Source organism: Macrotis lagotis, chromosome 1 (assembly GCF_037893015.1).
Source record: "Macrotis lagotis isolate mMagLag1 chromosome 1, bilby.v1.9.chrom.fasta, whole genome shotgun sequence".
Lineage (NCBI taxonomy): Eukaryota > Metazoa > Chordata > Mammalia > Peramelemorphia > Peramelidae > Macrotis > Macrotis lagotis.
This window is the reverse complement of record NC_133658.1, coordinates 241,892,981-241,918,031: the sequence shown is the minus strand read 5'-3', so window position 1 is coordinate 241,918,031 and position 25,051 is coordinate 241,892,981. Positions and strand designations below refer to the sequence as shown.

At 36.2% G+C, this 25,051-nt stretch overlaps 1 protein-coding gene across 3 annotated transcripts in view; it reads right to left on the bottom strand.

Annotated features, from left to right (window-relative positions):
• ASXL2 (ASXL transcriptional regulator 2) overlaps positions 1 to 25,051 on the bottom strand; it is a 210,092-nt gene that overhangs the window by 39,033 nt on the left and 146,008 nt on the right. For all 3 annotated transcript variants that reach the window (XM_074209932.1, XM_074209931.1, XM_074209933.1), the window contains one exon: positions 9,593 to 9,708. In XM_074209932.1, the coding sequence (XP_074066033.1) occupies positions 9,593 to 9,708 (116 nt within the window). The remainder of the gene's footprint in view (positions 1 to 9,592; positions 9,709 to 25,051) is intronic.

The window sequence follows — 25,051 nt, the reverse complement described above, 5'->3', positions numbered from 1 at the left end:
TTCCCAATTGAAGGACATTTACTGGATTTCCAATTCTTTGCCACCACAAACAGGGCTGCTATAAATATTTTTGTACAAGTAATGTTTTTACCCTTTTTCCTCATCTCTTCAGGGTATAGACCCAGTAGTGGTATTGCTGGGTCAAAGGGTATGCACATTTTTGTTGCCCTTTGGGCATAGTTCCAAATAGCTCTCCAGAAGGGTTGGATGAGTTCACAGCTCCATCAACAGTGTAATAGTGTCCCAGATTTCCCACATCCCTTCCAAAAATGATCATTATCCTTCCTGATCATACTGGCCAATCTGAGAGGTGTGAGGTGGTACCTCAGAGAAGCTTTAATTTGCATTTCTCTAATCATTAATGATTTAGAGCATTTTTTCAAATGGCTATGGATTACTTTGATCTCCTCATCTGTAAATTGCCTTTGAATATCCTTTAACAATTTGTCAATCGGGGAATGGCTTTTTTGTTTTAAAAATATGACTCAGTTCTCTATATATTTTAGAAATGAGTCCTTTTGTCAGAATCATTAGTTGTAAACATTGTTGCCCAATTTACTACTTTTCTTTTGATCTTGATTACATTGGTTTTATCTGTGCAAAAGCTTTTTAATGTAATCGAAATCATCTAAATGGTTTTTAGTGATGTTCTCCAACTCTTCCCTAGTCAAAACTGATTCCCTTTCCATAGATCTGACAGGTAGACTAGTCCTTGATCTTCTAATTTGCTTATAGTATTGTTTTTTTATGTCTATGTCCTGTAATCATTTGGATCTTATCTTGGTAAAGGGTGTGAGGTGTTGGTCTAATCTAAGTTTCTTCCATACTAACTTCCAATTATCCCAGCAGATTTTATCAAACGGGGAGTTTTTATCCCAATGGCCAGACTCTTTCCATTCATCAAACAGCAGATTACTATAATCCTCTCTTGCTTTTATACCTAGTCTATTCCACTGGTCCACCACTCTATTTCTTAGCCAATAGCAAACAGTTTTGATAACTGATGCTTTATAATATAATTTTAGATCGGGTAGAGCTTGCATTTTTTTCATTAAGCTCCTGGCAATTCTTGACTTTTTATTTCTCCATATGAATTTACTTACAATTTTTTCTAATTCATTAAAGCAATTTTTTGGAATTTTGATTGTTAGGGCACTAAACAGATAGTTTAGTTTTGGTAGAATTGTCATTATTAGCTCTACCTATCCATGAGCAGTTGATATTTGCCCAGTTATTTAAATCTGATTTAATTTGTGTGAGAAGTGTTTTATAATTGTTTTCAAAAAGATTCTGAGTCTGTCTTGGCAAATAGACTTCCAATTATTTTACACTGTCTGAGGTTACTTTGAATGGGATTTCTCTTTCTAGCTTTTCCTGCTGTTTCTTGCTAGACATATATAGAAAAGTTGAGGATTTATGAGGGTTTATTTTATAACCTGCAACTTTGCTAAAATTGCTAATTGTTTCCAGTAGTTTTTTAGATGATTTCTGGGAATTCTCTAGGTAGACCATCATGTCATCTGCGAAGAGTGAGAGTTTTGTCTCTTCCTTCCCAATTCTAATTCCTTCAATTTCTTTTTCTTCTCTAATTGCTGATGCTAACATTTCTAATACAATATTGAATAATAGTGGTGATAATGGGCACCCTTGTTTGAGCCCTGATCTTACTGGGAATGCCTCTAGCCTCTCCCCATTGAATACAATGCTTGTTGATGGATTCAGATAGATACTGCTAATTATTTTAAGGAACAGTCCATTTACTCCTACACTCTCTAGTGTTTTTAATAGGAATGGATGCTGTATTTTGTCAAAAGCTTTTTCAGCATCTATTGATATGATCATATGATTTCTGATAGGTTTGCTGTTGATATAATTGAGTATACTAACAGTTTTCCTAATATTGAACCAACCCAGCATTCCTGGAATAAATCCTACTTGATCATAATGTATTATCCTAGTTATGACTTGTAATCGTTTTGCTAAGATTTTATTTAGGATTTTTGCATCTATATTCATCAGGGAAATAGGTCTATAATTTTCTTTCTCTGTTTTAACTCTTCCTGGTTTAGCTAACAGTTCCATGTTGGTCTCATAGAAAGAGTTAGGCAGAGTTCCATCTTTCCCTATTTTTCCAAAGAGTTTATATAGGATTGGAACCAATTGTTCCTTAAATGTTTCTTAGAATTCACTTGTGAATCCATCTGGCCCTGGAGATTTTTTTTTTAGGGAGTTCAGTGATGGCTTGTTGAATTTCTTTTTCTGAGATAGGGTTGTTTAGGTATTTAATCTCTTCTTCATTTAACCTGGGCAGCTTACATTTTTGTAAATATGCATCCATTTCACTTAGATTATCAAATTTATTGGCATAGAGTTGGGCAAAATAATTTTGAATTATTACTTTAATTTCCTCCTCATTGGTGGTGAGTTCACCTTTTTTATTGAGAATACTAGCAATTTGGTTTTCTTCTTTCTTTAACCAAATTGACCAGAGGTTTATCAATTTAATTGTTTTTTTCATAATACCAACTTTTGGTTTTATTAATTTCTCCATTAATTTTTAGAATTTCTAATTTGGTATTTGATTGGGGATTTTTGATTTGTTCTTTCTCTAATTTTTTTAGTTGCATGTTTAGTTCATTGATTTCCTCTCTCCAATTTATTCATATAAGAATTTAGAGCTATAATATATCCCCTGAGAGTTGCTTTGAATGAATATCCCATAGATTTTGGTATGCTGTTTCATCATTATTATTATCTAGGATAAAATGGTTAAATCTTTCTAGAATTTGTTTTTTGGTCCACTAATTTTTTAAATGAGGTTATTCAGTTTCCAATTTTTTCTGGGTCTATATCTCCTTGGCCCAGTATTGCATATCACTTTTATTGCATTGTGATCTGAGAAAGATGTATTCACTATTTCTGCCTTTCTGCAGTTGATCATTAGGTTTTTATGTCCTAGTCCATGGTCAATTTTTGTATAAGTTCCATGTACTGCAGAGAAAAAGGTATATTCCTTTCTATCCCCATTCAGTTTCCTCCAAAAGTCTACCATATCTATTTACCTCCCTAATTTCTTTCTTGTTTGTTTTATGACTTGATTTATCTAGATCTGATAGCGGGAGGTTGAGCTCCCCAACTAGTAGAGTTTTGCTGTCTATGTCTTCCTGTAATTCTTTCAGCTTCTCCTCTAAGAATTTGGGTGCTGTCCCACTGGGTGCATATATATTCAATATTGAAATGACTTTGTCTATGGTACCTTTTAGGAGGATAAAGTTTCCTTCCTTATCTCTTTTAAAGCTATTTTTGTTGCTACTTTGTCTGAGATAAGGATTGCTACCCCTGCTTTTTTTAATTCAGCTGAGGCTCCAACCTTTTACCTTTACTCTTATATGCATCTCTCTGCTTCAAATGAGTTTCTTGTAAGCAGCATTTTGTAGGATTCTGGTTTTTAATCCACTCTGCTATTTGCTTACGTTTTAAGGGAGAGTTCATCCCATTCACATTCAAGGTTATGATTACTAATTCTTTATTGCCCTCTGTGCTATCTTCCCTCTGTTTGTATTTTTCCCCCTTCCCCCCCTTTTATCCATATTCCCCAGTATTTTGTTTTTGAATACCACCCCCTTCAGTGTGTTTGTCCTCCTATATCACACCCTCCCCTTTCTTTCCCCTTTCCCCTTCCTTTCCTTTTGTTATTTCCCCTTATTCCCCCCCCCCTTCCCTTTCTCCATCCCCCCTCCCCTTTTCCCCTCTTAATACTTGAAAGGTTAGATGTTTTATAAGTTAACTGAGTATGTGTAGCTTGACTTTTAGCAAAGTCTGATGAGAAGAAGATTCAGGTGTTTCTCCTCTGTTCCCTTCTTACCCTCTATTACCATAGGTTTTTTGTACCTCTTAGTGTAATGAGATTTGTCCCATTCAATCCCCTCCCTCCTCCCATCTCTTTCCTGTCCCCCTTTTTAGATCATTCTATCTAGGTCATAGAAAATTCTGAGTGTCTGTCCCTTCTAGTTCAGTATATTCTACTGAATAGTCAAAATTCCTGAGGGTTATTAGAGTCTTTGTCCCAAGTAGGGTTAAAGCCAGTTACATCCCTTTAGATAGGAGTCTCATGGATAGGTCATGAATGCCCAGCATTTCTGGCTAGGTGTAATCTCTCTGTTAGAGGTACAATTCTCAAGATTTATGAGAATCTTTTGTCCCCCCCATGCTGGGATATAGCCAGTTTCAACTTACCTGATTGCATTTTTTTTCCTTTTAACCCCCCCCCTTTTTTTTTACCTTTTCATGTGTCTCTTGAACCTCCTGTTTGATGTCCAAATTTTCTGTTTAACTCTGGTCTTTTCATCAGAAATTTTTCAAATTCTTCCATTTTGTTAAATGTCCATCTTTTTTTTCCTGGAAGAGAAGGCTCAGCTTTGCAGGAAAGTAGATTCTTGGCTGCATTCCAAGCTCCCATGCTCTTTGAAATATCTCGTTCCAGGCCCTTGGATCCCTTAAAGTTGATGCAGCCAGGTCCTGCATGATCCTTACTGTGGCTCCTTGATATTTAAATTGTTTCTTTCTGGCTGCTTGCAGGATTTCCTCTTTTATCTGATAGTTCTGGAGTTTGGCCACAACATTCCTTGGTGTTTTCATTTTAGGATCTTTTTCTGGTGGGGATCAATGTACTCTTTCAATAACTACTTTGCCCTCCAATTCCATGATATCAGGGCAGTTTTCCATCACTAGATCCTGTAATATTAAGTCCAGGCTTTTTTTCTCTTCAATGTTTTCAGGAAGTCCTATAATTTTCAGGTTGCCCCTCCTCGATCTATTCTCGGTGTCAGTGGTTTTGTTGATGAGGTATTTTACATTTGCTTCTATTTTTTCTCTTTTTGTTTTAACTGACTCTTGCTGTCTCATGGAGTCATTAGTTTCTGAAGACTCCATTATTTTTTGGCAAGAGGAGTTTTCTTCATTAACCTTTTGCAACTCCTTTTCCAATTGGTCAATTCTACTTTTGAAAGAGCTTTCCATTTTACCAACTGAGGTTTTGAGAAAATTAATTTCTTTTTGCATTTGCTCGTTTGAGGATCTGAGAGAATTATTCTCATTTTGTAGTTGTCCAATTGATGATCTGCGAGATTTATTCTCCTTTTATGTTTGTCCAATTGTACTTTCTAAGGCATTAATTGTCTCTCCCAAATTTTTAAGCTCCTTCCTTATTTCTTCAAGGAAGTCTTTCTGTGCTGGAGACCAGATTGTATTCTCCTCAAAGGTTCCAGGTCTCTCTGAGTTGGGGTCTTTCCCTTCCAGAAATTTTTCTATGGATCCACCTTTCCGCTGATCGTTCTTCATTATTCTAAGACCTTGAGTGTGTGTGTGTGGGGGGGGGGGGGGGGGGGGGGGCGCGGCGGCTCTGGTTCACCTGGGCTTGGGATCGCTGAAGGCTTTACTGAGTGCAGTTTCTCTCGCTGGCCAGTAGGAGGTGCTGGTTGCCCTCTCTGGGGTGTCTGTGACCTTGGTTGGGAGGCCTTCTCCCTTTGCCCGAAGGCAGGAGTTGGAACTATTGAATTCTTTTGCCTTCAATCAATGGTGGGCTTTACCCTGGCCTGAGGTCATTCCTCAGCTGGGCTGGTTCTTCTGCTCACACACCTGGGCCTGAGGCAGAAGTAATTTGCCTTTGCTTGAGGAGATGCCTCTGTGCAATGGAGGTCTGCCCTCAGAGTTTCTCAGACCTGAGAAGCCTAGGGATGGTGTCTGCTGTTCTCCTGCACCACAACTCTTCCCTCAGCCTGGTCCCGGAGCTCCAAGGGGACAGTACCAACACCAGCGCCTATGCTTCCCGTGGACCCAAGCCCCTTTCATCCAGCCCCGGCTCTCAGGCCCTCAGACTCCAGGTTCCAATTCAGCTGTTAATCTGGCTGATCCCAGGCTGCGTCTCCCTTGGAGCCCAGACTCACCTGCCAGGGAGCCCAGACTCACCTATAGGTACTCAGCCAAGGCTGCTGCGGGAGACAAATCCTGAGGTAGATCTTCCTCTCCTGGCTTTTCTTTCTGGGTTTCCTGGTTCAGCTTTCTTTTAAGAGGTTTGTTTCATGTGATAGATGGGGAAGAGATCAGGAAACTTTAGAACTGTGCCTGTCTTCTCTCCGCCATCTTGGCTGGAAGTCCGATTACAATATTTTAAAGAAAAACAACTTTGAAAGGCTTAGGAATTCTGATCTAGCAAAGACCAATCATGATGCCAGAAGACTGAAGACAAAGCATATTTCCTATCCCTTTGCAAAGTTATGATGAACTATATCTATAATAAAAATGTACCATGAAATATATACATTTTCAGATGCAGTTGAATGTTTTGTTTGATTATACATGATAAAACATACTTTTTGAATAAAAATTTATTTTATTTAAGGCAACAGGGTTAAGTGACTTGCCCAAGGTCACAGAGATAGGTAATTATTAAGTGTCTGAGGCCAGATTTGAAATCAGGTCCTCCTGACTCCTGGGTTGGTGCTCTATCCACTGTACCACCTAGCTGCTCTGTAAATACTTTTGTTTTCCTCTCTAAGAAGAGCTTTTATTTTTTGGGCTAGGGAGAACTGGGGTGGGAGAATAGTGATATCAGAAAAAGCAAAGAAAATAGAATCAATAAAACATTTAAAATATAAATAGAAAGGCATAAAGAAGTTCAAAAGGAGATTCAAAAAGGGACAGTACTAGTACCACTACTTAGAAACAAAATAAAACCAAAAAAAAAAGAACAGGGGCAACTAGGTGGCGCAGTGAATAGAGGACCAGCCTTGGAGTCAGGAGGACCTGAGTTCAAATCTAAACTCAGACACTTAATAATTATCTAGTAGGGTGACCCTGGGCAAGTCACTTAATCCCATTGCCTTGCAAAAAAAAAAACCACCAGGCTATACACAATAGAGATATATAGCTTCATAATGAAGCCTCTTTTTCTGATCTTTGTATGTGGAAATGCATATTTGTCAATAGCTGTCAATATCAAAGCAAAAAAAAATTTTAGAAAAATAGTAGAAATGCAGCAAAAGGGAAACTATCTGGACTCCCTCTCCGCCCCTCCCCCCCCAAAATTTAAAATAACTAAGATGAACTTGATTTCAAGCAAAATATTAAAATATAATATTATCAAGAAAAGGAAAAAGCAATCACAAGACTAGGCCATGTTAGCCTGATTTCTTTACCTTTTGGGCAGAGTTAGTCAAATGGAAAATCAGAATTCTGTAGTTAAGATTTACCCAGATTTTACTTTATTGATGTTTCTTGGGTTAAAAGTCAACTTCATTCCCTGAAATTCTGACCTTGAAAAATTCACTTCTTCTACCTCCAAAGTTCAGTGGAAGAGCACTAAATGGCTCTGAAGTCAAAGGAACTAAATTCAAATGTCCCCCTTCCCATTTAATCACTTAATCTCTCAGGACTTAAATTAACTCATCAGTAAAATGAGGTGGTTAGACAAATGGCTTCTATAGTTCTTTCAAGTTCTAAAAATGGGTTCATAGGCTCCTTCTTTGAAACAACAGTATAGACAAACTATTTAATATAGGTTTAATACACTTAATGTATGTGATAGCATACACAAAATTGCATGTGTATATTCCCTGACCGGAGTTAATTCTGCTCTCATAAAAAATACTGTTATGAGTCTTTTGGTACACTTAGAACCTTCCTATTAGTAACCTCTTTGACACAATAAACTTAAGGTTTGGGACTGCTGGGTCGAAGAATATGAAATGTTTAGTGACAGATCTTATCTTATTCATGTTGTTTTAGAGAATGGTTTACTAATGATTCACAGTTCTATCAGGAGAACATAAGAGTACCTGTCTTTTGAAAGGCAAGCCTTTAATATTATGTGTCTTTCATTATTCAAGGGTATCAGATAAAATTCAGAATTGCTTTAGCTTGCACTTCTCTTACAAAGAGTAATCAAGAACAACTGTTCATATGGTTGCTGAGCTCCCCTCATTAGAGTTCTACAGGCACTTCTTTAGCAATGGCAGGGATTCTCAGTTAGTTGGATCAGAAGACGCCTGAAATACTTTCCTAAACAGATTTTTACAAGGGTACTGAAAGCAGCTGGTAGACTTGGTTCACCTGGATCTGGGCTATTCCAGTGTGTCTGTTTACTTTTGTAGTATATTCCCAGTCTGCAGAATTTCTTATGTACCCAAAACAGAAATAACTGAAGGGTATTTATAAACTTTCATAATTGAAGGTAGCTTAGAAGTGTAAAAGCTCAAATATGATAAGAAAGTCTTATCTCCATTTAGGAAATATAGGAAAATATATATAAAGAAATACAAGACACTATACTCTGAATTTTCTAAGTTGTCAAACTTAAGTTTTACTCCCCAAAGTACATTAGACTGAAGATACATAAAATAGACTACAGCTTAGGCTTCCAGATTCTTACTCCAGAAGAGGTTTCTGATCTCACATCAAATGGACCCTTGGTTGTTCTCCTGTCATAGTGGATGTAAAGGCCAGAGAACCTGATCTCCCTGTTCTGTTCTTAATTGCCTGCTGAGAAAAATAGGCCTGAAAGTCAGGCTCAGATCTCATTTAGATTTTACCTAGAAAAGAAGACTTTGGGATAAGAAAAAGGTGAGGCAGGGTAATGAAATGAACTATGGAGAGTAGAAGTTGCTCTGGATACAGGACAGAGACTATTTTGTTTCATCTTTTTATTTAGTGCAATTTTGCCTGATAGGCACTCAATAAGTATTTGCATTAAAATAGTCTTACCACCTGTCCACCTTTGCTTTTTGTTTCATTTCTTTTTCTAATAGGCTGAAAAATATTCAAAGGTTTGAAAACTTACAAGAACTTTCATGCTAACTAAACTATATAGATCAATGATGGCAAGTATATCAAAGTTTCAATGTCACGGTATTCTGTTACGTTTAAGCACAAGGTCAGAAAAGCTTCAAATGAATTTCTTTTTCTCATCTGTATTGCAATTCTTTAAGATAGATTCATTACAATTTATTAAGACATATTCTGAAAGCAAAATCCTATCATTAAAAGAAACTGGAAAGATCACAATTTTTTGAAGTATTAATGTTTCCATTCAGATTTCCATTCTAAAAGAAATGGTCAAAATATCAGATAGGGAATTCCATAAAAAAAAACTGTTTGCATGATTAGTATTCACATTATAAATTCACTGCCAAAACTTGAAAAATAATTTGACTTTTATTTCTCTTTAAAAATGGTAAACAGGGTTATTTTCTTTTGTTTTAAAAACTAAACTATAACAATGAATGGAAGCTCTGCGGCAAGCAGAAAGTCAACTGTACTTTATCCCTGACAGAGGTCATTCCAAACATCTGCAATGTACAGTTACTGATTTTGTTTAGAAATAGTACATTCCTTATTCACTTGCATATAAGTACTTGTCTTTCTTTGAAATGTACTTTAGTCTTAATGCTTTTGGAAGCCATTAGAAAATTTCTAATCGTATTTTCCCCTGCCCACAATCTTGCCAGGTTGAAGTTTCTAACTAATGGAATGGAAACAGACACATGGTATTGAATGTGGAGCTATACTTCTCATGAGCACACCCTAGCCTGATTACCTGTTTCAGTGCCTTCTTGCTGTGCTTCTGGGATGGAGAGATGACTTTACCAGCTGAGATGGAGGGAGATGGACAGCTTGACTGAGGGGAAGATGGCTGTGACAGTCTAGACGATACTAGGGAAAAAATAAAGAAAAATGAAAACCCCAAATATTGTCAAGGGAGACACCAAGTTCCAATTTCCACAAATCAATGAGGCACCATGCCTTTGTGTTCCATAGGTACAAAATTGGGCCCGTGTGATTTCTCTTGGGGAAGTTCTTAAACAAGGAAGTGGTTCTTTTTTAGGAAAGGATATAAGCACAGTGCCTCACCAGTTTTTAAGTGTTGAATTCAATAAATTCCTTTATTTGCATTCTTTAATTTTATAGATGAATTTACTAAAATTCTAAAAAACCAAATGCTAACCTACTGGTACCACATTAACCATGGCTTAATAAGATAAATTGTGATCAAGAGTTATGGCAGTCTAAAAAGAAAAGAAAACGGAATTTTGAAAGAGTGATGACAATGTGCAGAATTATAAAGAATAGCAGATTAGGAAATCTGGCTTCTGTTTGGCTCTGCCACTAATTTATGAACATGCGTAATTCACTTAACTACTTTGTAGCTCTTTTTTTCATTTATAAAATAAAAGAGTTGAAGAGGATTATTTATAAAGTTCCTTTCATTTTTAAATTCAACAAGACTTTGGAAAAGTTCAGTTAAGAATATATTTTTGGGAGTAGCTACGTGGCGCAGTGGATAGAGCACCAGCCCTGGAGTCAGGAGGACTTGAGTTCAAATATGATGCCAGACACTTAATAATTATCTAGCTATGTGACCTTGGGCAAGTAACTTAACCCCACTGCCTTGCAAAAACCAAACCAAAACCAGAAACAACAAAAACAAAACAAATAAAAAAAGAATACATTATCTCCCTCACTTCCCAACCCAAAGATTGTAGTGGTAACCAATAAAATCACAAGATTAGTCCCAAACAGAAAGGATAATGATCATTGTTGGATGGGTTGTGGGAAATCTGGGGCACTATTACACTGTTGATGGAGCTGTGAACTCATCCAACCCTTCTGGAGAGCTATGTGGAACCACACCCAAAGGGCAACAAAAATGTGCATACCCCTTGACCCAGCAATACCACTACTGGGTCTATACCCGGAAGAGATGATGAAAAAGAGTATAAACATTACTTGTACAAAAATATTTATAGCAGCCCTGTTTGTGGTGGCAAAGAATTGGAAATCCAGTAAATGTCCTTCAATTGGGGAATGGCTTAGTAAACTGTGGTATATGTATGTCATGGAACACTACTGTTCTATTGGAAACCAGGAGGGACGGGATTTCAGGGAAACCTGGAGGGATTTGCATGAACTGATGCTGAGTGAGATGAGCAGAACCAGAAAAACACTGTACACCCTTAACAGCAACATGGGGGTGATGTTCAACCTTGATGGACTCATTCATTCCATCAGTGCAACAATCGGGAACAATTTTGGGCTGTCTGCAAAGGAGAGTGCCATCTGTATCCAGTTAAGGAGCTGTAGAGTTTGAACAAAGTTCAAGGACTATTCCCTTTAATTTAGAAAAAAACAGATATCTTATTGTCTGATCTTGACTTCTTGTCTCTTCTCTAAGAATATGATTTCTCTCTCATCACACCCAATCTGGATCAAGGTACAACCTGGAAACAAAGTAAAGACTGACAGATTGCTTTCTGTGGGGGGTGGGGGTGGGAAGTAAGATTAGGGGGAAAATTGTAAAACTCAAATAAAAAAAACACACAAACAAAAAAACAAACAAACAAAAAAGATTGGTCCCCAAACTGATGGCTAGTTAAATGAAAGCAATGCAAGATGATGGAGAAATGGTGATCATATCTTCCTATTATAAGTAAACCTCTATCCATCTTGAGCTTCTCTGAGTCTAGGTCCACAGTAATTGTCAAATATTTCCAGAAGGTGGAAGCTTTTGCCTATGACAATTCTAGAATATGCTGGTTAGAATACCTTAATTCAGTTATTCATATTAAATAATATTATTTGAAAGTAACCTATTCTTAAATCTCTTTTTCTGTATTTCTAAAAGACATATGTGCATATGCCTAGGTAAAATTTAGGCTTCCCAACATGAATGAGGATGTCATCACTTTCCAGACAGTAACTGTCTCACTTTCGTAGATTCATCCTCAGTACTTAGCATCAGTGCTTGGCACAATGAAAGTACTTAATAAATACTTTTCATTTACTGATTAGATGAAAAGAACACAAGCACTTCTATATGGTAGGAACTTAATGTATTTTTGTAATATCAAGTATCCAAAGGAAAAGAAGATTTTCTTTGGACTTCTGGAAATCCTCCCTGCTTTAAATAATGTTGCAAACAATAACATTATTTCATTATAGCACTACAGTGGTTACATGCTCAACCAATGTCAATTGTAGCACTTTCCTAATTTAGCAGGTGGGATTCATGAACTCTTTTAACTGAGAAACTCATAACCTGGGATCAATCATCTGGTGATGAATAAGCTTCCTTAAATTGGGATAAACTATTCCTGGAACAACAGTTACAAAACAGGCTAAGCTCACACTCAGCATTCTTCTCCCTGTGCTGTGCCTATCAGAGTTTGTACTCTTGTCAGAATAATCATTGTGGTCCCAGGGCTGATAAAATGTCACAGGCAAGCATTTTCATCAAATATAAAACATCCTTCCTCTCTCTTTTTGTTAAGTGATCAAACTTTCAAAGCAAATGGATTAGAATGTACAAAGTCAGCTAAAAGGTAGACTCTAAACAGTAAAAACGAAGAGGATGGTAGTTGAATATCATAGTATGATCTGTAGAATTATTATTTTTTTTTTATTTGGGTTGTCAATGTGAGCTGTAGCCCCTGAGTAGTTTTAGGGAAATTCTTTATTGGAAGGGGAAAAATGATTTTCCATATAACAAGTCCAATGTGAAAGCAAAAATAAGTAAAATAAAGGAAATTAAATTAATTCAATGGAACACTCCACATATGTAAAAGCAGTTGCCATTAATTCTTTTTTTTTTTTTGCAAGGCAATGGGGTTAAGTGCTTACCCAAGGCCACACAGCTGGGTAATCATCAAGTGTCTGAGGCCAATTTAAACTCTGGTCCTCCTGACTTCAGGGTTGATGCTCTATCCATGGAGCCACCTAGCCCCCCACCACCACCACCACCATTAGCTCTTAAAATACTTGCCTTGAAAAAGGAAATCAGGACATCCAGCAATTTTATTCAGATAGATGTTATCAATGATTCAACTAAATTGATGAGAATAAGAGTTCTCTTTTCATTACTTTGCAAAAAATTTTAAAAACAGCTAATTATTTATCTGTATAATAATTTTTTTTTAAAAGATTTTTGCAAGGGAATGGGGTTAAGTGGCTTGCCCAAGGCCACACGGCTAGGTAATTATTAAGTGTCTTAGTCTGGGTTTGAACTCAGGTGCTCCTGACTCCAGGGCCGGTGCTTTATCCACTGCGCCACCTAGCCGCCCCTGTATAATTATTTTTAAAAAGGATGTAATCTAGAAGAACTAGGAAAAACTCAAAATAAAAAAGAGAACTTGTTTCTCCTGTCCCAAACTTCTCTTATTTTTGTCAAAGTTACCACCATCCTTCTAGTCATTTCAGGATCACAATCTCACATATATCTCCCTCAATATAACTAGTCAGTTGCAAGTTCTTTGCAATTCTATTTAATTTACATTTTTCACATATTCCCTTCTCTACACTTACCTTGCCACTTACTCATTTAGACCTTTATCTCTCAATTCTATTCCAGCAGTAGTCTCTCAACTTGTTTTTCTGCCTCCAGCCACATCTGTCTACAATCTACATTGCATAAAGCAGTTAAACTGATACTCCTAAAGCACAGGTCAAGCATTCACCTGCTCAAGAAGCTTCAGTGGTTCCTTATTATCTATCTCTACAACAAAGTACATGCACCTATGCTTGGCATTTAAAGCATTTCACAATCTGGCTCCATATCCACCCTTCCCAAAATACTTTGTACATCTCCTTTAAATGTATCCCATTCTAAATGAATTTATTAGCACCATCTGCAGAGAGTATTGTAGGGTAATCCTAATCGATTTACTGGTTTCTACTTTCTTTGCCCAGCTCTCTTTGACTGCTCATAACTTCTGTCTGACACATCTTTCCGTAAATTTAGTCAACCATTTAGCATCCTCCAAGGCCCTACTAAAATAAAACTCAAACTTATTAGCTTGGCATTCAAGCTTTCTATATGCTAGTGCCATCCTACCTTTTTTGTATTATTATTATGTTCTCTTCAGAGCCATCTCCAATATCCTATATTACATGGAAACAACCTATAAATTCAAATAATCCCTACTCTCCCATTTTTATATCTTTGTTTATGATATACCATATACCTTTAATCTCATCTTTCTTACTAGGATTTACTAAATTTTTATTCAATATGAAGCTCCACTCAAATACCCCTTCTCCAGGAAATCTTTCAGGAAATCAGTTACTAAGGACCTTTCCATACTAGTACTAAAGAGCTCTTTGCACTCACCTACTTCATGTATATATACAATATCTGCAGCATATTTTCCCTAAGAGTGGGAAATCTACTTTATGCAAAATGAAGCTTAAATGAAGACATTTCAGTTGCTATACCAGTCTAATATTTTACCTATAAGGAAACCAAGGCACTCTTTTGTCTTTGCATTCACAATATATGAATGGCTGATTGCCCAAGGTCACAAAAGGCAAAATGAGGACTTTTAATTCCAAACTTCACAATTTCCAATGTTCAAAACTGCCCCTTTGTCTGCACAGTTATGTGTTAAGTAAATCTTTTAATGGAATGTCATATCTTTCTAACCCCTAGGGAGTTCCCTGAGGGCAAGAATCACATGTCATTTAATTTTTATACTGTTGTAACATCAAGTGCAGTGTTCTCCATAGAACAGGTCTTTAATAAATTTGATTACATGAAAAATTTAAAAGGGATAAAATGTTTCCTGAATCGATGATGAAGACAGAGAGCTCTCCTCTAAATAGCCTCAATTTTATAAGCAAAATAAGAGAAATGTCATTGTTAGGCAAAGTTAGTGTAAAGGACCAAGGCTAGGGGCCTGAGAAGTACTGAGAGCAGTAACAGTTAATCAGAAATGAATTCAAACCCTGCTGAGCATAAGTGAAGGAAGGCTTAGCTAAAGTTATGGAGCATGAAGTAATTTGCTTTGAAAACCAGATTTATAAAATTGCATAGAATTTAGAAAAATAGTTTCAACACTTGGAGATTCTAAAGTGACATTAGATAAAAAATCTAGGGAAATAAAAATCCATTTATAATAGAGGAGAATATTCCAAGTTATAACTTGTTCTATATATGGCAGCAAATTTAGGTGTAGAACCCAGGTCTTGAATTTAATTTTAGTTTTGTCCCTATGTGATACTAAACTAATGAAGATCCCATTTAATTCTTTCACTATTCAATTTATTATTTTTGAGGAGTGCAGCATTTTATTTTAATGGGTATACTATTGTTTCATTGCTGCTTAAGACAGTAGGTTGATTTTTAAAAAATACAAGCATAAAAGGGGCAAGTTTCCAGACAAAAACAGTTTTTAATCTAAAATGTTTCTTTTTACATCACCTTCACTTATGAATATAGGGTTTCTTTGCTACTATCCAGTTAGTCTCTGTAACACCAAGGCCTCAAGATTATAGTCACCCAACTTTACAAATAAGGAAATACTCCCATGTTGTAAACTCCTTGAATTCCAAGACTACTTTTGCCATTATAAGGCAGGGCTTAGTGTTGTTTTGTCATTCATTATCAAAGAGGACCATGACAACAGGAAGGTGATACCAGGATATGCATGTAAACTGAATTCGAGTGAAGGGGTGCTGTGCAAAATCACTTAGCCTCACATTTGGGTTCAGTGGTCAGATGTTACACAAGACATCTGGAGATGGTCCCAGATGCAAAACAATCGGAGTTAAGTGCCTTTCCAAGGGTCACACAGCTATTGTGTCAAGTGCCTGAGGCAGGTTTTGAACTGAGGTCCTCCTGAGCTACCCAGTTTATTCCCCAGTATATTCATTAGGTAAGCTAGGTGGCACAATGAATAGAAAACAGGGCTTGCAATTAGGAGTTCAAATCCAGCTTCAGACACTTATAGCTGTGTGATCTATCCCTGATCAATTGAGGGCAGTTAGGTGGCTTCAGTGAATAGAGCCCTAGGCCTGGAATCAGGAAGACCTTCAGTTAGTTTTAAAGCAGATTCTTGCATGATCCTGCACATACTATTTAGTAATAGTCTATCTAGCTTCTTTGATGGAAGGATACAGCACTGGTCTGCAGGAAGACCAGAGTTTAAATCTGATATCAGATAGTGACTACCTATGTAATATCCAGGAAAATCATTAACCTCGTCTGTAAAAAGGAGATTAAAAACAGAATCTACCTTCCAGGGTTGTTATAAGAATCAATGAGATTTTAATTATAAAGTATTTAATACAATGCATGTCAAATAGCAAGCACTTTATAAATGTTATCCATTATAATTATTAGATAATTTTTGCTTAACATCTGATTTAATAAGGAAGAGGAAAATAAAAGAAATGATTTAATATATGACAAAGAAGACAAAGAATACCATGCACCTATTAGGTAAAACTATTTTTCTCTGTTTTTCTTAAGTTTCTTATTGTAATATGTTTTTGTTGAAGAATATATGATATGGCCAATCTAAAGGAAATAGATGAATATCGATAATATTAAAAATTACTTAGGTTAATAGAAGAGGAAAGAGAATACTTAAATAACCTTGTTTTTTAAAAAAAGAAATAGAATAAGTTATTAGTGCAATCCCTGAGAAAAACTCCCTAGAACCAGATAGATTCACAAATGAATTCTACTAAATATTTAAATAACAATTAATTCCAATACTATATTAACTATTTGGAGGAACAAAGAGGGAATCCTATCAAATTCCTTTTATGACAAAAATATGATGCTGACATCTAAACCAGGAAAGCAAAAACAGAAAAAGAAAACTACAGACCAATTTCCCTAATAAGCAAAGAGGTAAAAACTTGCAACAAGATACTAGCAAGGAGAATGCAGCAATATATCACAAAGATCATACACTATGACGTGGTGGAATATTATCTAGAATAGGAATTCCAGGAATAAAGGGGTGGTTCAGTATTAGGAAAAATATCAGCTTAATTGACTATATAACAAAAACAACCAAAAACATATGATTGTCCCAATAGATACAGAAAATACCTTTGACAAAAAACATATACACTTATTAAAAACACTAAAAAGCATGGGAATCCAATGGAGCCTTTCTTAAACTGAAAAGTACTATCTATCTAAAACCACCAGCAAACTATTTTTAATGGAAATAAGCTGGAAATCTTTCCAGCAAGATCAAAAAGTGAAATAAGAATGCCCATTATCACCACTAATATTTAATATTGTTCTAGAAATGCTAGCTACAGCAATAAGACAAGAAAAAGAAATTCAAAGAAATGGAAGAGGCAGTAAGGAAACAAAATTATCACTCTTTACAAATAAGATAGTATACTTAAGAGAATCCTAGCATATCAAGTAGCTGAAATAATTAACAACTTAAGAAAAATTCCAGTATATAAAATTAGGCCACATAAATAAGCAGCATTTCTTTATATTACCAACAAAGAGTTGAGCAGCAAACTGAAAAGAAACTCCATTTCAAATAACTATAGACAATATAAACTACTTGGTAGTCTACTTGCCAAGACAACTATGTGAACACATTTATGAAACACTACTCAGACAAATAAGACTGAGATCTATTGATTGTTTGTGGGCAGGTCAAGTCAATATAATTAAATGACAATTCTACCTAAATTAATTTACTTATTTATTTAGGACCATCACATCAACCTTCATAGTTAGGAAAAAATAGTAACAAAATTCATCTAATAATATCTAGAGAATCAATTTTAAAAAGTGAAGAAAGGTGGTTTACTAACATATTACAAAGCAAGAATCTTCAAAACAATACTGTACTGGAAAAACTGGAAAGCAGGCAAAAAGTAGGGACAGATCAACATCTTATACAATTATAGAAAGATAATGTCAAAATGGGTTCATAATTTAGACATAAGGACAATATCATGAGTAAATTATGGGAAAATGGAATAATTTTACCTGTCAAGCTCTTTCCTTATTCATAAGTCTATGTCCAAACAAAAAAGTGGATTATAGAAAGTAAAATGAATCATTTTTATTACATCAAATTAAAAAGGTTTTGCACAAATAAAACCAATTCATCCAAGATTTAGAAGGAAACTAGGAAATGGGAAGGAAATTTTTTGCTTCAAATTTCACTGAAAATGCTTCATTTCTACAAAACAGCCAAATTTATATAGAATACAAAGCATTTCTCAATCAATAAATGGTCAAATTGAGTAGAAATCAAAGCAATTATATGAAAAAATGTTCTGAGCTACTACTGAAAAGGAAATGAGAATTAAAACATTTATAAGGTAGTATCTCATACCTATCAAATTGTCTAACATGATAGAAAAGGAAATAACAAAAGTTGTAGAGAATATGAGAAAACTAGCACCCTTGCACTTTAGATGGAGTAGTGAACTGATTCTACCATTCTGGAGAAGAGTTTGCAACTATGCTCAAGGCATATTATAACCCTTGACCCATCACTAGGTCAGTACCCCCCAAAATTAAAAAAAAAAAAACAGCTCTTTTGTGGTGGCAAAGAATTGGAAGTTGAGGGGAATGGCTGAACAATGACTGTGATGGATACTATTGGACTGTAGGAAAATGACAAGCAGTATGATTTCAGGAAAATTTGCAAAGACTTAAATAAACTCAAGGAAAATGAAATGAGGGGGACAGAGACAAGATGACAGATGAAAGGCAGCATTTCTGGGACCTCCCCCCGCCCCGAAACTCCAAAAGCCAACAAAAGATGACTCTAGCCAAAATTTAGAGGGGTAGAACCCACAGAAAGTCTGAGTGATACATTTTCCCAATCCAAGATAACTTAGAAGTTCCGAGGGAAAGGTGTGTTTCACTAAGACCAGGGGTTGAAAAAAGCCTCAACTGCAGCACAACCCAGAGCAGCCCAGTGCTGAGATCACCTGCAACACCTTGAAGGGGGAGTGAGAGAAGTCTGCTGCACCAGAATGAGTGTGGAGTGAGGAGCACCCTGCAGCAAGAATCTGGAAAAGCAGACTGTACCCCCAGAGAAGATAAGGGAAGTCTGCAGAGTTTTCTCTGTTCTCCCTCAAGATAGGACTCTACTGCTAGCCTACACTCTAATTCAGGTTGCAGTTTCAGCTTCCATACTAAGTAACCAAGCTGGATCCCTCCTTATAGCTCCAGGGCAGAGAGAAGTGGGGGGGGGGGGGGCATCTACATATCAAAGCACAGGCAAGAGAGCATAAGGCCTTGGAGGAATAAAGGTCCCAGTGGGGTGTCCCCCCCAAAAAAACAAAAACCTTAAAGCCTTGGAAGTGCTGTCTTGGGCTGAGGAAATAAGTAAGCAACAGAAAAAGAAGAATCTGACTATAGAGAATTACTTTAGTCCCATGGAAGATCAAAACACATACTCAGATGATGATAGAATCAAAGTTTCCATATGCAAAACCTCCAAGAGAAGTAGAAAATGGGCTTAGATTATGGATGAGCTCAAAAAAGACTTTGAAAAGCCATTGGGGGGGGGGGGGGGGGGCTAGGTGGCATAGTGGATAAAGCACCTGGCTCTGGAGTCTGGAGTACCTGGGTTCAAATTTGGTCTCAGACACTTAATAATTGGGCAAGCCACTTAACCCCGTTTGCCTTACAAAAACCTAAAAAAAAAAAGCAATTAAGCGAAGTGGAGGAAAAATTGGGAGGAGAACAGAGAGCAATGCAGAAAAATAATGAAGACCAAATCTACATCTTGGTGAAAGATATACAAAAAAATACTGAAGAAAATGATATGTTAAAAACCAGTTTAGGCCTAATGGAAAAAGGAAAACAAAAGGCAAATGAGGAGAATGCCTTAAAAAAGCAGATTTAGCCAAATGGAAAAGGAGATAAAAAAGCTCTCTGAAGAAAATAACTCCTTTGGGGTGGCTAGATGGCGTAGTGGATAGAGCACTGGCAGTGGAGCCAGGAGTACCTGAGTTCAAATCTGGCCTCAGACACTTAATAATTACCTAGCTGTGTGGCCTTGGATAAGTCATTTAACCCCATTGCCTTGCAAAAACTAAAAAAAAAACTTTAAATGCAGAATGAACTAAAGGAAAATGATGACTTTGCAAGAAATCAGGAAGAAATAAAAAACTCTTCCAAAAAAAGCCAAAAATTAGAGGAAAATATGAAATATCTCATTGGAAAAACAACTGACCTCAAAAACAGATCCAGAAGAAAGAATTTTAAAATTAATGGGCTACCTAAAAGCCATGATCAGGAATAGAGCCTAGACTTCATTTTTCAAAATTGCAAAATTGCCCTGAGATCCTAGAAGCAGAGGGTAAAATAGAAATTGTGAGAAATCACTGGTCACCTCCTGAAAGAGATCCCAAAAGAAAAACTTCCAGGAATATTATAGCCAAATTCCTAAACTCCCAAATCAAAGAGAAAATTCTAAAAGATGCCAGAAACAAACAATTCAACTACCGAGGCTCCATAGTCAGAATTACACAGGATCTGGCTACATCTATATTAAGGGTTCGTAGAGATTGTAATATGATACTCCAGAAGGCAAAAGATATTGGTTTACAAGCGTGAATCAACTACCCAGCAAAACTGAACCTCCTCTTTCAAGGCAAAAGGTGGACTTTCAATGAAACAGGGGACTTTCAAACTTTCCTACTGAAACAACCAGAGCTGAACAGAAAGTTTGATCTCCAAGAACAGGACTCTGGTGAACCACAGGATGAGAAGGACTAACTATGAGGAACTTGATGGTGTTGAGCTGTTTGTATTCTTGCACAGGAAGAAGATATTAATAACTCATATGAACTTTCTCATTTATAAGAGCTGTTAGAAGAAGCATAGACAGGACATAGGAAGGAGCAGAATATAACAGTATAATATAGTAAAAAGATGGAGTCAATGGGTGATAGAGGAAAGTACTGGGAGGAAGGGAAAGGAGATGAAGAAGCAGCTAAGAAATTTCACTTAAGAGTCAAGAAAAAGCTTTTTCAATGGAGTGGAAAGGGGGAAAGCAAGGGAGAATGAGTGAGCCTTCATCCTCATCAGAAATGGCTCAGAGAGGAAATGATACACACACACTTAAAAGGGTGAGGAAATCTATCTTACCCTAGAGAAAAATGACAAGGGGAAGGGATAAGGCAGAATGCGGGGAGGGAAGGGGAGAATAAGTGATAGAAGAGAGGGAAGATCAAGGGAGACTGTACTCAGATTCAACACACTTTTGAACAGGGCTAGGATGAAAGGAGGGAGAGGGAGAGGGAGAGAGAGAGAGAGAATAGAATAAATGAAAGTAGGAGGAATACAGTGGAGGGGAAATACAGCTAGTAATGGCAACTATGGGAAAAATATTGAAGCAATTGCTCTGATGGACTTATGATAAAGAAAGCAACTCACCCCAGAGACAGAGCCATTGAAATCTGAACATAGACTGAAGAACATTATTTTTCCTCTCTCTATTCTTGAGGTCTCTCATCTGGGGGGGGGGGGGGGGGGGGGGAGTTTATGTTTACTCTTAGAACACAAGCCAGAAGGAATGGCTTGTTAACATAGCAGAGGAAAAGTATAGGAATTAAATAGGAATTGACAGATTAAAATGATCCATTAAATGCAGTTATATTAAAACTTCAATTCTATACAAATTTTAAGAATCAGAATTAACAACAATAATTGACATTTACATTATGCTTTAATGTTTGCAAAACTTTTTAAATACATTATGGAGGAGGTGTGGCTAGATAAAAGACAGGGCTAAGTTACTTTGTATATCAAGTTGACAACAAACTCAATATTTAAGGCAGTGGTGTAATAAGAGCAACCAAAACTTTAATGTTACTTTAAGTTGCTAAGTCTCTTACTAAAGAGATATGGTCTTCAAAAATTAAAAGAATAAATGTCCTATTGCATTGTTCCTTGGTCATATTTTATGGAAACACGTAGAATCGACACATAAACACAGAATAGTAGGCTAGAATGATGTCCGTACCCTGTTAGAATCTATTAATGGATTTAACGATATTTAGCCAGGATAAGATTTAATGAAGACATAACTAATTAGAGGTAGCTTAAACATTGTTCTATTTTATGAGTAATTTCTTATTCAACAGGCTACAATCAAATATATGAGAGGTCATATGGAACCAGAAAAAAGAGTACATCCTGGCAGCAAGACTAATTCAAGAGTGATAGGGAAAAGTTTTGAGAGCTGGGAGGAAGGGAAGTAGGAAGCAAAGAAAAGAAAGGAAAGGGGAAGGGGAGGAGATGAATCTTTAGATGGGAACCTTTAGATATCACAGTCTGTTATATTTAGTTATTTGTAGGGCTATCATATATATGCCCTGTGTTGCTCCTGAGGAGAAAACCAAGGCTATTTCAAATTAAATTTAATTTAACAAAGATAGCTTTCAAATTAAATGTCAGTTTCATGTCACTATCAATTCTCAAAAAAACCCCAAAAAACTAGCACTGTCCACCAAAGGCAACCTTGTTTTGGTAGTAAAATTCTAGTCAAAGAAAAAGGAGTGAATATTAGGACAAGGAAGGATCAATTCCATTTCTCAACAAACTAAGCAACTGTGCTAGACACTGAAGAAATACATTTAGATAAAATACTACAGAGAAAACTATAATTTACATTAAACCATAAAAAATATTAAAGAGAAAAAAAACAAAATGCTGTCTAAAAAGAGGTTATCTTGGATAAGAAGGCCTTCTTATTTACAAGGCAACTTAAATGTGATTTGCTGATAGCATAATATGCCAAAATCCACTCCTCTAACCTTTCACAAAAGGGTGAAATCATGTTTTCAAAATATATTTGCACTTTCCAGGCATCAATCCTATATACTGATCACTGCCCAGAGATTTATTAATAACTTTAAAAGGAATTTTTACATTGCTGAATTTAATAAGAAAAGATCAAAACTCATAGCCTGTAATCATCATTGAAAGAAAGCATCATTATCTTCTACAATCATTCTGTCATTTCTTAGGTTGGTTTTCTTAGCAGAGTATTTCTACTACCATCACTGTTCTGGCATGGTAGGACAGTAAATTGTCTTTAACTGTTGCTTTCTACTTGAATAGGAAACTCTACATTAGGGAGGATATTATAGATCTGACAGAATTTGAGTAATAAGAAATTCTTCTAGGAATAAAGTTAGATAAATAGTATAGTAAAAAGAACTATAGATTTGGACTCAGGACTTAAGTTCAAATTCTGGCTCTTTATATTTGTTATTGTTTAGAGTCATTTCAATCATGTTTAATTCTCTGTGACTCATTTTGAGCTTTTCTAGGTAAATACTAGAAGTTGCCATTTCCATCTCCAGAATATTTTAAAGATCAGGAAACTGAGGCAGAATTAAATGATGTGCCCAGGGCCACATTAGTCAGTGTTTGAGACCAGATATGAACTCCAGAAAATTCATTTTCCTGACTTCAAACCCAGAGCTCTATCTACTGAGCCACCTATCTATCTACCCTTACACAAGTTATTATTCCACTGTTAAGAAGATAAGGTTTAATATTGCTTTCTTTCATATATATGCTCAGTTTCAATGAACCAAAATAACTTTGCTCTGTTCTCCCAGAAGATATGTCAAAAGAGAAATATATGAACACACAGAAAAGCTTGCTTCACTGTTTTTGGGGGTGGAAGCAGTGTTTCTTCAGTGCATGTCCAGCTGCAAGTAAGCATTTAGTCACCCAACAAGTATTTCTGAAGTGGCTGTTATACATGTCTGGAACTAAATATTCATAGCTGAGATTAAGAATAGGCATGGCAGGACAAAGCACGGACTTTCCATGATACAGGACACTTTTTTTAAAATTATGTAACTATTTTGTTTTCCAATCATATAGTTTCCACCAATCTTTTATCCTTCCCCCCCCCCGCCCCAACAGAAGGCAATCTGATACAGTCTTTTCATTTGTTTCCATGATATGCTTAGATCAAAATTGAATGTGCTGAGAGAAAAAACATCCTTAAGGAATAAAGAAAACATTAGTGACAGCAAAATTATGTAACACATAATTCAACTTTTTAAAAACTGAAGAAAATAATCTTTGGTCTTCATTTAAACTCCACAGAGACAGATGGTATTCTCTATCACAATTCTCTTAAAACTGTCCCTGATCATTGCACTGTTGGAGTGAGCAGGTTGATCATCACTCCACATTAGTATGTATAATGTTCTTTTGGTTCTGCTCCTCTAACTCAGTATCAATTAATGTAAATCTTTCCAGGTTTTTCTGAAATCCCATCCCTCTTAATTTCTTATAGAACAATAGTGTTCCATCACATTCATATACCACAACTTGTTAAGTCATTCCCCAATTGATGGGTATCCGCTTAATTTCCAATCCTTTGCCACTACAAACAAGAGCTGCTATGAATATTTTTTTAGGGTTTTTATATCTTTTTTCCATGATCTCTTCAGTAGTGGTAATGCTGCATCAAAGGGTATGCACTTTTATACCTTTAGGCATAATTCCAAATTGCTTCCCTGAAAGGCTGGATTAGTTCACAGCTTCCCCAACAAAACATTGGTAGGATACTTTTTATAAATGCAGAGAACATTCTAGAAGGAAGGTATTATGAAATACTAAAGTAATTGAGCTGCAGAAAGTTAAGATTCAGAGACTCAGACTAATCTAAACAATAATGAAGGAAAATAGCATTCATCAAGAACTCTTACCTTTTGTTTAGAAAGCAATGTTTAGAAAACCATGGTCTGCAAATTTCTGACACTACAATCAATTCGAATGAAGTCTCCAGGAAAAATTCCAGTGTGAGGGGCAACTTCTTTGGGATAATAAAAGAAGGAAGGCTCCAAAGAAAAGAGGATGGAAGAGCTCAAGAATAAATAGTGATTTTTTGGCCTTGCTGGAAGGACTGGGAACAAGAGGCAAAATGTAGCTGTGAGTATCTGGCAAATAGACTGATATAAGAGGCTGGTATAATGACTGGAAAGGTAGTCAAGAATTGGAGGATAGAGGCCTTTGAGAATAGAAGCAGAATCCAAAATCAAGAGAAAGGGGAATGTGTTAAAAACTGATCTCCTTACCTTGTATTCTGATAAAACCTGAGTTGAGTTAGAGAACTCTAAATATCATGGCAAAAGGCTACATCTGACTTGCAAAGACAGTTCAGCAATACTATGGCTTGTATCAAAGATTCATTATGTGGATCTATTGCTTCAAAAACAGGTTTAATTTTCCTTTTACTACAAC